This window comes from Mus musculus, chromosome 6 (genome assembly GCF_000001635.26).
Source record: "Mus musculus strain C57BL/6J chromosome 6, GRCm38.p6 C57BL/6J".
NCBI classification, from domain to species: Eukaryota; Metazoa; Chordata; class Mammalia; order Rodentia; family Muridae; genus Mus; species Mus musculus.
The window spans coordinates 64,660,821-64,673,827 of NC_000072.6; the positions used below are offsets into that span (position 1 = coordinate 64,660,821).

At 42.3% G+C, this 13,007-nt stretch overlaps 1 protein-coding gene across 2 annotated transcripts in view; it reads left to right on the forward strand.

Moving 5' to 3' along the window:
• Grid2 (glutamate receptor, ionotropic, delta 2) overlaps positions 1-13,007 on the forward strand; it is a 1,448,316-nt gene that overhangs the window by 1,404,815 nt on the left and 30,494 nt on the right. Inside the window, exons 15-16 of one of the 2 annotated variants that reach the window (NM_008167.3) lie at positions 2,340-2,580; positions 5,037-7,465. In NM_008167.3, coding sequence (NP_032193.1) covers positions 2,340-2,580; positions 5,037-5,459 — 664 coding nt within the window. In that variant the 3' untranslated portion in view covers positions 5,460-7,465. Of the gene's footprint in view, positions 1-2,339; positions 2,581-5,036; positions 7,466-13,007 lie in introns of those variants that run through there. The other variant, NM_001370966.1, reaches the window with a different exon arrangement.

Consider the following 13,007-nt stretch of genomic DNA (forward strand, 5'->3'; position numbering starts at 1 on the left):
AGCTGCCGCAGACCTTCTGGGTCCCTATGTCTGCGTGGAACGGGGTCTCTCGACGCGGGTGGGCAAAGCGTGGATGATGACAGACAGACACACACGCAGGAGAGTTTGTGTGGAATCTGAATGTAATTTTACAACTCGAGCATCAGACTTTTTATGCAGAGGACAATAAGGAAGTTGGGTGACATATTCGCAAGGTACAATTGAGGTAACTGGAATCTTACATAAAACAGAGGAATGCAAACACAAGAGGTCTAACGGGAACCACCCAGGATAGAATACATTGATAACAGCTGGGATCAACAAGGGCTCCACCTAAAATTCACTAATCTTAGAAGCCAGGGTCAAGGGCTTCGCGTCCTTGCCATAGTTCCTATTTTAGTCTCTTGTATAGTCCACCTTCCCCTTAGGCCATTGTAAATATGTGTATGGGTGTAACTCTGCTATAGTATCTATTCTGGTTTCTCCTTTGGTCTGAAACTTCCTTCTTCCTAAGCGATGGTAAATTCCTGTGTAAGGGAGTGACTTAGCTTTTACAATCTTGCTGAATTCTAAACCCTTGATCTTGGTCAAGGATGCCCTTGGACTGTTGGAACACTGGCGGAAGGCTTTAGCCATGTCAGAGCACTTATAGGAAAATACTGAAAGAGAGCACGTGGATCCATACTCTAGACTAGCGTAGTACTGGAACTCGGGAATGAAAAATTAATGTATGGGTAGAGAACACTAGCCTCCAGGAGGAGAGCTTCCTTGAAACTCTTTTGCCTCATGAGTGACTTTTAAGCCTTACGGCTTGTCCAGTTGACTCGACCAGAGAGCGTAGCAGTGGATTTCATGAGAAAAGAAAGCCAACCTAGGCAGTGTTGGCCCTGAGGTACTGTGGGAGCTCAAGGGGATGTGGGATAAGCCTGTAGGTCCAAGCTAGTCGGACTGTTCTCAGGTGAGTTGTGGACCTTACTGCCAGCCCTCCAAGTTCTCTCTCCTTTTGTTATCTTCTGTCTGTGCAGATTTAAGATAGGAAGAACAGGAAGTAATTTACTCCTAGACTGACAAAGCTCCTCCCCCTCTAAGCTTTTAAAATCATTGTCCACAAAAAAGATATGACCCAGGGCCAAAGCACAAATATAGGACCACATGCCCAAAATTTAATCATATAAAAATTACAGGCTAGACTGATGGCTCTGTCTGCCTTCTTATCTTGACAAATATATCTGAGAAACATAGCTTGACAAATATCTTTATGATCTCCAGGAAGTTGGGTTCTAGTGACTTGTTTGTGTGTAGCTGGGAGATCTTCGGAGACAACAGGGCTCCTGCACAGCCGCTGGCCTCCTACCTCCAGACTCTAGGACTGGATGCCAGAGAAGGGTGGGCAGCAAGAATTGTGTGCTCCGAAAACCGGTGTACCATCTCTGTGCCCTACGTGCTCTGTGCCCACTCTTCCCAATTGCCACCCTGTAGGTTATTGGTGCGGTGGAGGCTGGCTCCCAGGGAATAAAGCTAAATGCCTGGGAGATGCCTGGGGTTTGGGCCAGGAACCTGCAGAACTGCTTTGCGTGCTGGAGCACAGCTCCTGCAGAAGCAGCAGCTTACTGTGCACAACAGGACAGCGGCCTAGGTGGAAGGTAGGAGGTTGGGGTTGATTCTGTGTGAACCACACTTTGTAAAGCTGCAGCCTTCACAGCTCCGTTTATCTCCAGGAAGTGTTTCTTGTTTGAGTTTTTAACCACCTCTGGCCCCTCTGATCAACTGTTTTTCACACCTCCCAGAGGAGGCAGGCTACGTTCCCTTTGGCATTAAAAGGAAAAAGTACACCAGTTGTATGAAGAGCTGAAAATGATGTATTTTATCAACTTCAAACTTGCCCCGAGGACTTCTCCACACCATGATAAATAATACAGGTTTTATTTTAATTGAATTCCTGTGTGTATAGCAAATACTGGGTTACATCACACCAGTGTTTGGCTAGAAGCAGCCAAGGGCTCTTCATTAAAACACCATGGTCCAGAGCTACATCCAGGACCCTTGTGGAGGAAGGGACAGATCTATATCAGCACCAAACCAAATCAGAATAGCACCCCCCAAATGTAATTTTTTAAACATACTGCAATAAATGGGGCAGAGACCACTGGAGTTCACAAGAAAGTGAAGTAATAAGAGAAGGGATTGGGGGAAGGCAAGGGAGAAGAAAATCCATGTTTTTGGCTTCCCAGTACCCTGCTTACAAACTGTTCTAGTGAGCTAGACCTACCGTCTCTAGAGGGACGATCACCACCGTTCGGGTTGTGGACAAGGCAAGTCACCCTGGCTAAAGTCCCACCCACTCTGTTCTTCACCCCCAGGATCCTGGAGCTGCAGCAGAGTGGCGACATGGACATTCTCAAGCACAAATGGTGGCCTAAGAACGGCCAGTGTGACCTGTACTCCTCAGTGGATGCAAAGCAGAAGGGAGGAGCCTTGGACATCAAGAGCCTGGCAGGCGTGTTCTGCATCCTGGCCGCGGGAATTGTGCTCTCCTGCCTCATAGCTGTCCTCGAGACGTGGTGGAGCCGGAGGAAGGGCTCCCGGGTCCCATCGAAAGAGGTACTTGAACTTGGGCCCCAGATAGAGCTCTCAAACATCTGGTGGTTGTATTGTCAGGGAGAAAGGGGTAACATTGGCAACTGCTCTTTCTGCTTTCTTTGAAGATTCAACATAAGCATGTGGGACGCAGAAAGGCGAGCCAATGCTAGGTCCCCTTTAGGACTCTTGGGGATGAATGAAAAGCAGGGGTAAGGTCTGTGAGGCTGACAATGTCCTGTCCTGTAGCAGGCTTTAAAATGCTGAGTCCCAGGCTAGATACTGATGATCCTTCAAGGCTATGATTTCCTTGACCCACTTAGCAGAGATGCCTAACAGCTTCTTTCAATTCCTTAAGTTGGAGATAAATTTGTGTCTTAAAGACTAGGCCTAGAAGACTCCAGCAGGATGCTCTCTCTTCATCACAAGTCACTGCTTCTATCTATGTATGAAGATCTGGAGACATGACTGTGTGTCTGGGGCACTCCCATGATCCCACGTGTGCCCAATTCACATCACAAAATCATTCTGGATTCTGTTTATCTCCCTGACTGTGTCATCAGCTTAACTCCAGGGCCATGTTCAAGTTTGTATAGCTATCTCTAAGAATGCTTGCAGAGTTTCCCATAATTCCTTTGTGAAAGGAGCATGTGAGATGTATCCATTACCAGAGAAAACAGGAGCATTAAGAAAAACAAAAATAAAAACAAAAACAAACAAAACAAAGCAAAGCAAAAAACCACTTGGCTTGGTTAATCTTATTGCTGAAAGCCTCAAGAGTCCATGTGAAAAGCAACCTGAATTTATTCAGTGGTTTGGTTTGGTTTGGTTTGAGGGTCAGTTTCAAAGAAAGTTTTAAACTTTCTGCCCAGCCCTGGGCTGAGTGATGCACAAGGAACTCCTCAGAAGATTGGCTTTGATGTACAAATAAAAAATGATCTCTCATTTGTATATGCATGTCTGCGCGGTAGTATTGTCTTCCAAACACTCTCATCTACACAGTCTAAGGATCCATGTAGCTCCTTAGACGCAAAGTAGATCAGTACCGTTTATAAGAACAGCTTGGCTTACCTTGCTTCATACCTGCGCGAGTGATCATACACAACCCACTACGTGGAGACTGAGTTAAAAGCCAATCAGGTTTATTGTCATGTCTTCTATGTAGCGTAAGCATTGGTTTCTCTGCTGACATCAATCCAAAGCAAAAGGCCACATTAATGCAGATTGTAGCTGAGACTCAATGTTCTCCAAACTCTGGGCTCACGAGCTCCTATTTTTTGAATTACTACAGAAGATATTAAATGTTTGCGTTGTTAGATCTGTTGTTGGATGTCTAGATTACAGCTGCCATGGGAACCATAACATTATACATCTCAAACTTCTGAAATCTCAGTGATAATGCTGCATTAATGGATGTTTTGATTGGGTCTTAAGTGCGAAAGAGGAAAGGGGAAACAGGGCTGTGAACCCCAGCAGCTTTTGCTGCAGAGTACTACATTCGTGGTGGGAAAACATGCACGTCCTCTAATTTCTGATGCCCCTTCCAGGTTCCATGAAGAACTATTTTCTCCTCTTAGAACTAATGGGCATTTTTACAACCTATCAGTTTAATTTGTTGACCTTGGCTGTAAATATCACAAAGGAAATTTTATTTCTTCTCAATTATATTTTTTTTTACCCTGAGGGGTTTTCCTGTAGGATTTGTCCCTAAAACTCTGAGGCTTTACTGCCTTTTAGAAAGCAAATAAATAAAACTTTTTACAAACATGCTCACTTAGCCTAAAACCGACCCTCAGTTAAAGGTATTTATTCATATGTCCTGATGTGAAGGAATCACTAAGTGCCCCTCTGACCTCACAGTGGCCAGATGTAGGTACTGGGTATATATAAATATTCTCTCTGTCAAGAAGTCTCTCTTGTGCTGGCTCTTTCTCAAGAACCTCATAGATCCGAGCTACAGGAAACAACACTTTACCAGTCAGTGCCAAGTTAGTAGTATAGCTCTCTCTCTCTCTCTCTCTCATGCAAAAGTGAAAAGTTAAATCTAAGCATAAATGGTAGAAAGGATCGAAAATGCATTTAGAAAGAGACTCAAAGAGGAAGCATGAGCAAAGCGGGGTGGCAAGGGTTGAGGGGAGTTCCTGGAATCAGACCTCCTGCGCATGCGTGTCGCTGCCAGAGCCTGTTTGGTGTCTTTGTAGTTGCATGTGGCCTATGCTCATTTGAAAGCTCCAGCTACAAGCAAAGTATTTCTCATAGATACTTTATCTCCAAGCCCTGACAGTATTCCCAGAAACAAGCCCAGTGCCTGCCTGGCTCATGCTAGTGGCCCAGTCAATATCTGCTAAGCCAATATGCCCCAAAGTTCAGTTAATTACATGTTTGCTGAACGACTTCTTCTTCTTTTTTTTTTTTTAAAAAAAAAAAAACCATGGAAGCTAGTACTGATGAGATCCTATTTTCTTTTTCTTCATCTCCAGGATGACAAGGAAATTGACCTGGAGCACCTCCATAGACGTGTAAATAGCTTGTGCACAGATGACGACAGCCCCCATAAACAGTTTTCCACCTCGTCAATTGACTTGACCCCTCTGGACATTGACACTTTGCCAACACGCCAAGCCCTGGAGCAGATCAGTGATTTCAGAAACACTCACATCACCACCACCACCTTCATCCCAGAGCAGATCCAGACTCTTAGCCGCACACTCTCAGCAAAAGCTGCCTCTGGCTTCGCTTTCGGCAGTGTGCCTGAGCACCGAACTGGCCCTTTTAGGCACAGGGCTCCTAATGGGGGCTTTTTCAGGAGTCCTATCAAAACAATGTCATCTATTCCTTATCAGCCTACTCCCACTCTGGGGCTCAATCTGGGCAATGACCCCGACCGAGGCACGTCCATATGAGCAGCAGACAGCTCCGCCCATCCTAGGACTCCCCCAAAGGAGCAACTGTAATGTGGGACTAACATGGATGTGATGTCTTATTTAAAAAGAAATCAGGATAATTAGTAACAATTCTAGTTCTTTCTCTCCCCGCTCTACTTCTTTTTTTTCCCTCTTTCTCCCTTTCTCTGTCTATCACCCTCCATTTTTTCATTACTCAACTTGTTCCCCAAGAATATAGTATTCTAGGATCCTATTAGTCTGCTTTTCATATACTGTACTTTGAGTATAGGGAATGGGCACTGAGTCACTGAGAACACTTGCAGGGTTGACTTTGCATATAGGGCTCCCATGCACCCACCGTTCCTCTGTTTTGAAACTCTAATTGCAATAACTTCAGTCTTTCTCCATCTTCAGCTGTATCCACAAAATCTCCACTGCTGTCGAGTGTCCTTTAGCTGTGGACCAAAGGCAACCCCTGCAGTGTCTGTGAAATGATTTGAAGACCGTTCAGGCCACGCAATATGAGAATGCAGTTTTTGTAGGATTACAAAAAAAAAAAAAAGCCATTAATCTGCCAGTCAAGACTACAGTTAAAATCCCCTTCGCACTGCAGCAGTGCCCACCCCCTTCATGTGATTGTACAGTATTCAAACTTTTTCTTATGTACAGTAAACTTTACCATATGGCAAAGGCCTTTATTGTGTTAAATAACTTAGTATCTCATATATACATATATATGCACCTATATAACGTGTATATATATAAATGCAGCCATTGCTATTGCAATTCATTTAATAAAGCTTTAGTTTAAAAACCAAGCATTGTGTACAGGAGCTAGGGCAGCGCAGGAGGCCCTTTCAGTTGGAGAGGCAGGTTGCTTTAATGTCACTCTGACCTGCGTTGTTTGACTATTTTATAATTTTGTTATTAAAACATCCAGGGTGATTTCATCTTTGTTCCTAGATGTACTCATTTGAATAGGTTTTGCGTTCATTACTCAGCAGTGTATAAAGCTAACCTTGATAATTTTACCTTTTGTTAATTATCTAAATGGGAAATGCCATTAGCTAAACCCCACACACAGCACAGAGAGCAGAGTTTAACCATAGATCATGGTAGGCTCAACATTCCCTTCTAAAGCTGCAAGCCAATCACTGTAACTGTAGCTGAGGAGGAGGGGAAGCCCCTTCAAAGTGTCGATGTGGCCTTATAAGTGTCATACGTCACCCTACAGCAAACACGTGACAACCATCCTGGGCTCTCATCTGAACCCCTCTTCTACCCACTTCTACTTGGAGGTGTCCTGTCTTTTTAAAATCAGTGCCAAGTGTGTCAGCAGGGGGCATGAACAAAAACCAGTGCCTCGTTGTGCACAGTCCTCTAAAAGTAGCATTCTTATCTGTTAGAAACATAGAGTGAGCTTCATCTGTAATCCTTAAACTCGATGTGGTAAGTAGGAAGCAAGAATTTATCCTGTGTTTTCAGGCAGCAGTATGCTTACTTTAATCTCATTCGTTCTGTGGCTAGGATTGCTAGAGGGTCCTGCCTATGTGATTTGCTTTAGGAGAAGTTAAGAGGTATATTCTTAAGGTGTATTCTATTTTGATCTAATTCTGTTTCTGGGGAGCATCTTGTACTGTCACTGTTTTTGTACTAAATCTTCAAATATTGTCTACTGTGTCAGGCAGAAACCGTTCTTATCACGAGAAAGCACTTTGTTTCCAGGGTGACGAGTCCCGCGGAGCATGCACACCTTGTTTCCCTGTGACATTCATGTTCTCATTTACAACTCTGATTTTCAAACAGAAAAAGTCTTTACAGCTATATAGGGGCACCCCAGACGCTGCAGTGACTTCAGCTATCAACAAACTGTTAACCATGTACAATATTGGAAATAGGCTGATTTTGATGTATTGCCTATTCTTCAAGTACACAAAAACATTTTGGAGGCCTCAATTATGAGTGGCAGAGCTTTCTGTGTATAATTTGTCTACATAATTTGTCTAATAAAAATGTTTTCTAAACTTGCTCTCATACTATTGAAGTCTTAACTATAAAAGTAAAAGAGACAGAGCTCACTGATCTATCTGAACCTCCCGAAAACACTGACTTTATTAAAGTGTAGAAACATCTACTCTAATTAGCAGGTCACCAGAGTGAGTGGCTCTCTAGAAGCGATGATTAAAGATGCCCTAAGACAATCAAAAACTGCTAATTTGATATTCAAGACTATTTGAACCAAAAATATATTTGTTTCTCTTCATGGATGTCTGTGTGAGCACTTGGGGGTGGGGGGGGGGTGGGGGGGGGTATTTGTCCTTTTATAGAAAAAAAAAAGCAGCTGCAGTATTAATAGCAAAATAAGCATTTGTAACATGCAAAGAAGAAAGGAAGAAAATTGAGGGTAATTATTAAACTTTGGGCTTACTAAAAATTGCCTGGCTCTTCAAGAAATAATCACCATGCCAAATCTTTTAATTTGAAATGTTATTTAGACTCAGAAAGTGTTTCTTAAAAAACACTATTATTTCTACATTTGAACACTAGTCCCTCTAACATTTAACTCAATGGATATATGACTCTAAAATAGGATTTAGATAAAAAAAAAATCTCTATTCTAAAATTCCATCAAAATGCTTTTTCAGTGTGGGAAGGAGGAGAAACTTTACAAATATAGATTCTGTCTCTCAATTTATGACGGTGAGAACATGGCACTCTAAAAAGCTGTTAATTACCCAAGTGCCGATAGTCTAAGACTTGAAGTTAGTGTGGAATTTCAGCTCTGCCATGTGTCCTTCACATTCACCCAACTACTCACCAAAGGGGCCGTGGATGCAGAGGAGAGGTAGTGCACAGAGTACACTCTGAAGATCCCTGGCTTCCTTCCCGGCTAGTGAGGGTCTTACGCAACCATCTGAGTCAACAGGTGGGTAGCCAGCACCTAATGCCTCTCTTCAGGGTCACAGCTTTGGTAGAAGGAACCCCTCCTCTGTCTCGTATCAGCTCCTTCATCCAGAGTTTTCCCTGCCTGTACCCTTTAGATCAAACCTGCTAGTGCAATACAAATACTTTATATCCAGGGGACTTCATTGCACTCAAACATCCTGTTTCATCTACTGGTGAGTCAGCAGGCTTTCTCAACTTTTATGACCAATCAGACATACAAAGAAAATTGTGAGGCTTCCTTTCTTGCTATATTATATCTCCCTATAGGCAACTTATTCTTCTCTGAATTGTGTGATATTTTTTCTTCCCCTTTATCTTAGGATTAGGAGCACCTGAAAAGATACTGTCATAAAATAGACTTTTCTGAATGGCACTTTGCTTTGTTAATTAAAAAGAAAGGAGATGAAAAGACGAACTCACCCATCCATATTTTTCCAGTTCTATTATTCTGGCTGAAGAGCAAGTTATTGCTACTTTACAGCCATAATTTTTGGTGAAATGCATTCTGGATTATGAATAGTAACTAAGGCAGGGATGAGAGTTTATGTGACAGTAAGCACTTAAATTGAAATTAGATAGCTCAAATTTGAGTCTTTTTATTTCTTAAATTAAATCCTATAGCCAATCTCAGCCTTTTGACCAGATGCTATTTAATGGCTAAGAGTGATGGTCATGATTACCATCTTAACACATTAGTAGATGTCCTTTTAGTAACTCCTTTAGCAGACTATATATAAGCTCCCTTGGGTGGAAGCAACTTCCCTAAAAGAAAAAAAAAAGTAATTAAAGCCATCACTGATAGTAGATTTGATAAGTATCATTCAGTCCTGTTAGCATGCAGAGAATTTGTTCTGTGCATGCAGTAGAGCAAAGTGGCTGAATGCAGATAGATGGGCCCATGCTTGCTAGGCATTCTGGATACACATCGCCACCAGCCGTTGTCTTTTCTCCATCCTGAAATTCAGGATACATAGGCTACCCCACAGCTTTTCAGAAATGGCAGAATGCATCACCCCCAATCCACATCAGCCCCTTTGGACCCTGGGTAACCCAACCTAGAGCAATCCATCCTAATTTTTCTCAAAAGCCAACTTTGTCTGTCTTCGGAGGTTCAGACCACCTCTATAACAAAGCTTTGAACATTTCCCAAGATGCTAATTTTCAGAAATGTGGATGTTAAGCCAGAAGCAAACTATTTAAGGGCCTATTATTACCAATACCTGTCTGCTGTGCCTGGTACCACCCACGTCAGAATGATACAAACCACACAACTCCCATCTGTCCCTCCAGCTCAGTTTACTTGGGATAATAAGAACTCGACAAAGTTTCAGTCACTTTGCTTCAGAAAGCAAACAAGTTCACCTTGCAGCTAAGGCTCCAGATGACTTTTTTGGCATTGGGGACACAGGACACAGGGTACCACGGCTGTCTGTTGTGCTGGCAGCCTCTCACCCCGTCTATCCCTCAGAGGTAAGAGAGTTGCGTATGTGTCTTCTACCTACCATAGGGACAGACACAGGTGAATGGAGCTCAGAGTTTCATTTTTTCATACAAAGTTCCTATTTTTTTCAACAGTTTTCATTTATGCTGTTACCAGTAAATTGCTAGTAAAGCAAAAACCATGCAAATTTGGAAACTTCCTTCAAGTCTGAAGTCTCTCTCCTGACTCATACATAGGACTAGAACCTTGTTTTTAACTAATTTTGCCCATTTTATGGCATTCCTTCAGGGCATAGAAGAGAAAGTGAGGAAGGTTAACAGCACCATGCTACCCCTGCTAACCTCACACAGTCAGTCCACAAGGCTGACTCCACATGATCAAAAATGAAACCTGGCCTGTTTATGAGTAAACCACACAGACTCCCACTTGAAATTACCAGTACATTTCAAAGGGCTGAAAATATCCATGATGTGATTAGAAAATCAATTTTTTTCAAGACAACATCAATTCTCATTCATTTAAAACTAATTAAGCTTTCGGAGCAGCTGCGTTAGAAAAAGAAACAGATGTCACAAATCAAAACTGTCAGCACCAGAGAAGAGATGAAAAATATTGCTTTTAATAAATATTTTGCCTGTCACAGATTTGAAATAATACAAGTAGAAAGCAGATGTTAATTTTTCGAATTGTTATATTATATTCTTGATTGGCACTACTGAAAAAATAAGAATTAAGTAGCTACTGTAGTGACTATGTTTAACTTTTAAAAATCAGACATCAATGTTGTTTTTAAGCACAGTAGATACACAGTTTAAATGTGTGTGTGTGTGTGTGTATGTGTGTGTGTGTGTGTATTTCAAAACACATAAATAACCAGAATAAGCCACATACTAGGCCCATACATTTCTGAGAGTTCACATTCAGTTCTTTTGTAGAATCAAAGTTGACTGTGAAATGAAGTTTGGAGCTTGATTTAAAGAGCTAAGTAGGGCTAGTGAGATGGCTCAGTGGTTAAGAGTACATGCTGCTCTTCCAGAGGTCCTGAGTTCAATTTCTACCATCACATGGTGGCTCACAACCATTTATAAGGGAATCTGATGCCCTCTCCTGGCCTGTGGATATATAAGCAGAAGAACACTGACACATTACATAAATATTTTTTTAAAAAAGAGTTAAGTATATGTTTATTCTTAGATATAAAACACATCATCCTGAGTGAGGTAACACATTCACAAAGGAACTCACACAATATGTACTCACTGATAAGTGGATATTAGCCCAAAACCTAAGATACCCAAGATATAAGATACAATTTGCTAAACACATGAAACTCAAGAAGAATGAAGACTGAAGTGTGGACACTATGCCCCTCCTTAGAATTGGGAACAAAACACCCATGGAAGGAGTTACAGAGACAAAGTTTGGAGCTGAGACGAAAGGATGGACCATGTAGAGACTGCCATATCCAGGGATCCACCCCATAATCAGCATCCAAACGCTGACACCATTGCATACACTAGCAAGATTTTATGGAAAGGACCCAGATGTAGCTGTCTCTTGTGAGACTATGCCGGGGCCTAGCAAACACAGAAGTGGATGCTCACAGTCAGCTAATGGATGGATCACAGGGCTCCCAATGGAGGAGCTAGAGAAAGTAGCCAAGGAGCTAAAGGGATCTGCAACCCTATAGGTGGAACAACATTATGAACTAACCAGTACCCCGGAGCTCTTGACTCTAGCTGCATATGTATCAAAAGATGGCTTAGTCGGCCATCACTGGAAAGAGAGGCCCATTGGACACGCAAACGGTATATGCCCCAGTACAGGGGAACGCCAGGGCCAAAAAAAATTGGGAATGAGTGGGTAGGGAAGTGGGGGGGAGGGTATGGGGGACTTTTGGGATAGCATTGGAAATGTAATTGAGGAAAATATGTAATAAAAAAAATAAATTAAAAAAAACATGCTGGAATTAATTTGAAGATGAGGTTACATGTTTAGCACGTCCCCCTTGTCTTCTTCATGTCAGAAATGATTAATGAGTAATGAAGTTGTCTAAGTAACTGTCAGTTACTATTATTAGAAAGCTTCAGTCACCATTCACCTAAGAAGTTACAGTTAGTGACACATCTACTTGAAACATCAGACACTGAACACCCAACGCAGAAAGCTCTTCCAACATAGTGAGCATGGCACTTCTACCCAAGTCAACGCACCCCAGGTAAAAAATGCAGAGCTAAGAAGCATCAGGCACGGAGCACAGAAAGGTATACACTTAGTTCATGGCCAAGCAACCCCAACCAAACTCAGTCCCATGTGACTTCTTTATGGAAACACCATGCAGAAGACGTTTCATAAATGCAGAGACCCATGAAAATGCATCCTTATGCTTTGAGCCTCCAGAGTGTCTGCTGAAGCAGCCAGTAGTTCAAGTACAACCAACATTTTAACTAATTCTTCTGTGTTCAACATCACTAGGTGAAATTTGTAAATATTAATCTATAACAAAGGTTTCTGAATGGCTGTTTAAACATGTTAAACATATGTATAAACACTAGTGGAGTTTCAGTGAGCTACAAGACTAGAGACAAACAACATTCTGAAATTAGTCTGTTGAAAAAGCACCTACCACCAGCAGGCACCCTAAGCAGTTTCCTTGAGCCAACAGATTCTCTCACTTCTCAGGATAGACTGCACCCCTGGGGTGCCAGTCCTCCCCTCATACTCTGACTTTTCAGAGAGCTTCCAAAGTTCCAAGAAAAAAAAAAAGGAAACACTGGGAAACTTAAAAAAAAAATACATGGCATAAGTAACATCTGTGGAAGTGAGCACACGTACTGTCGGGATGCAGGATAAGTTTAACTGTCAGATTAACATGGCAGAAGAATATTCCCTGAGGATGAGGGAAGGATATGGGCTGTGCAAATGAGGTGTTTTCATGGAGTAAGATGGAATTTAATGTAGCTGGGGTGATGTGGAAAAGCCCAGAAAACCCTTCCATGGTGATGGGCAACAAAGAAAAGAAAAGAAACTTGGAGGAGTAAGAGGTGATCGACCACCAGGTATGAAGTCTGTCCTAAATGTGCCAGCAGGGACAGTAAGAGTGTGGCACAGCCGTGACAGTGAGAGTGCGGCACAGCCGTGATCCATATCTAAGGCTGAACCCCGAAACCGCACCCTCT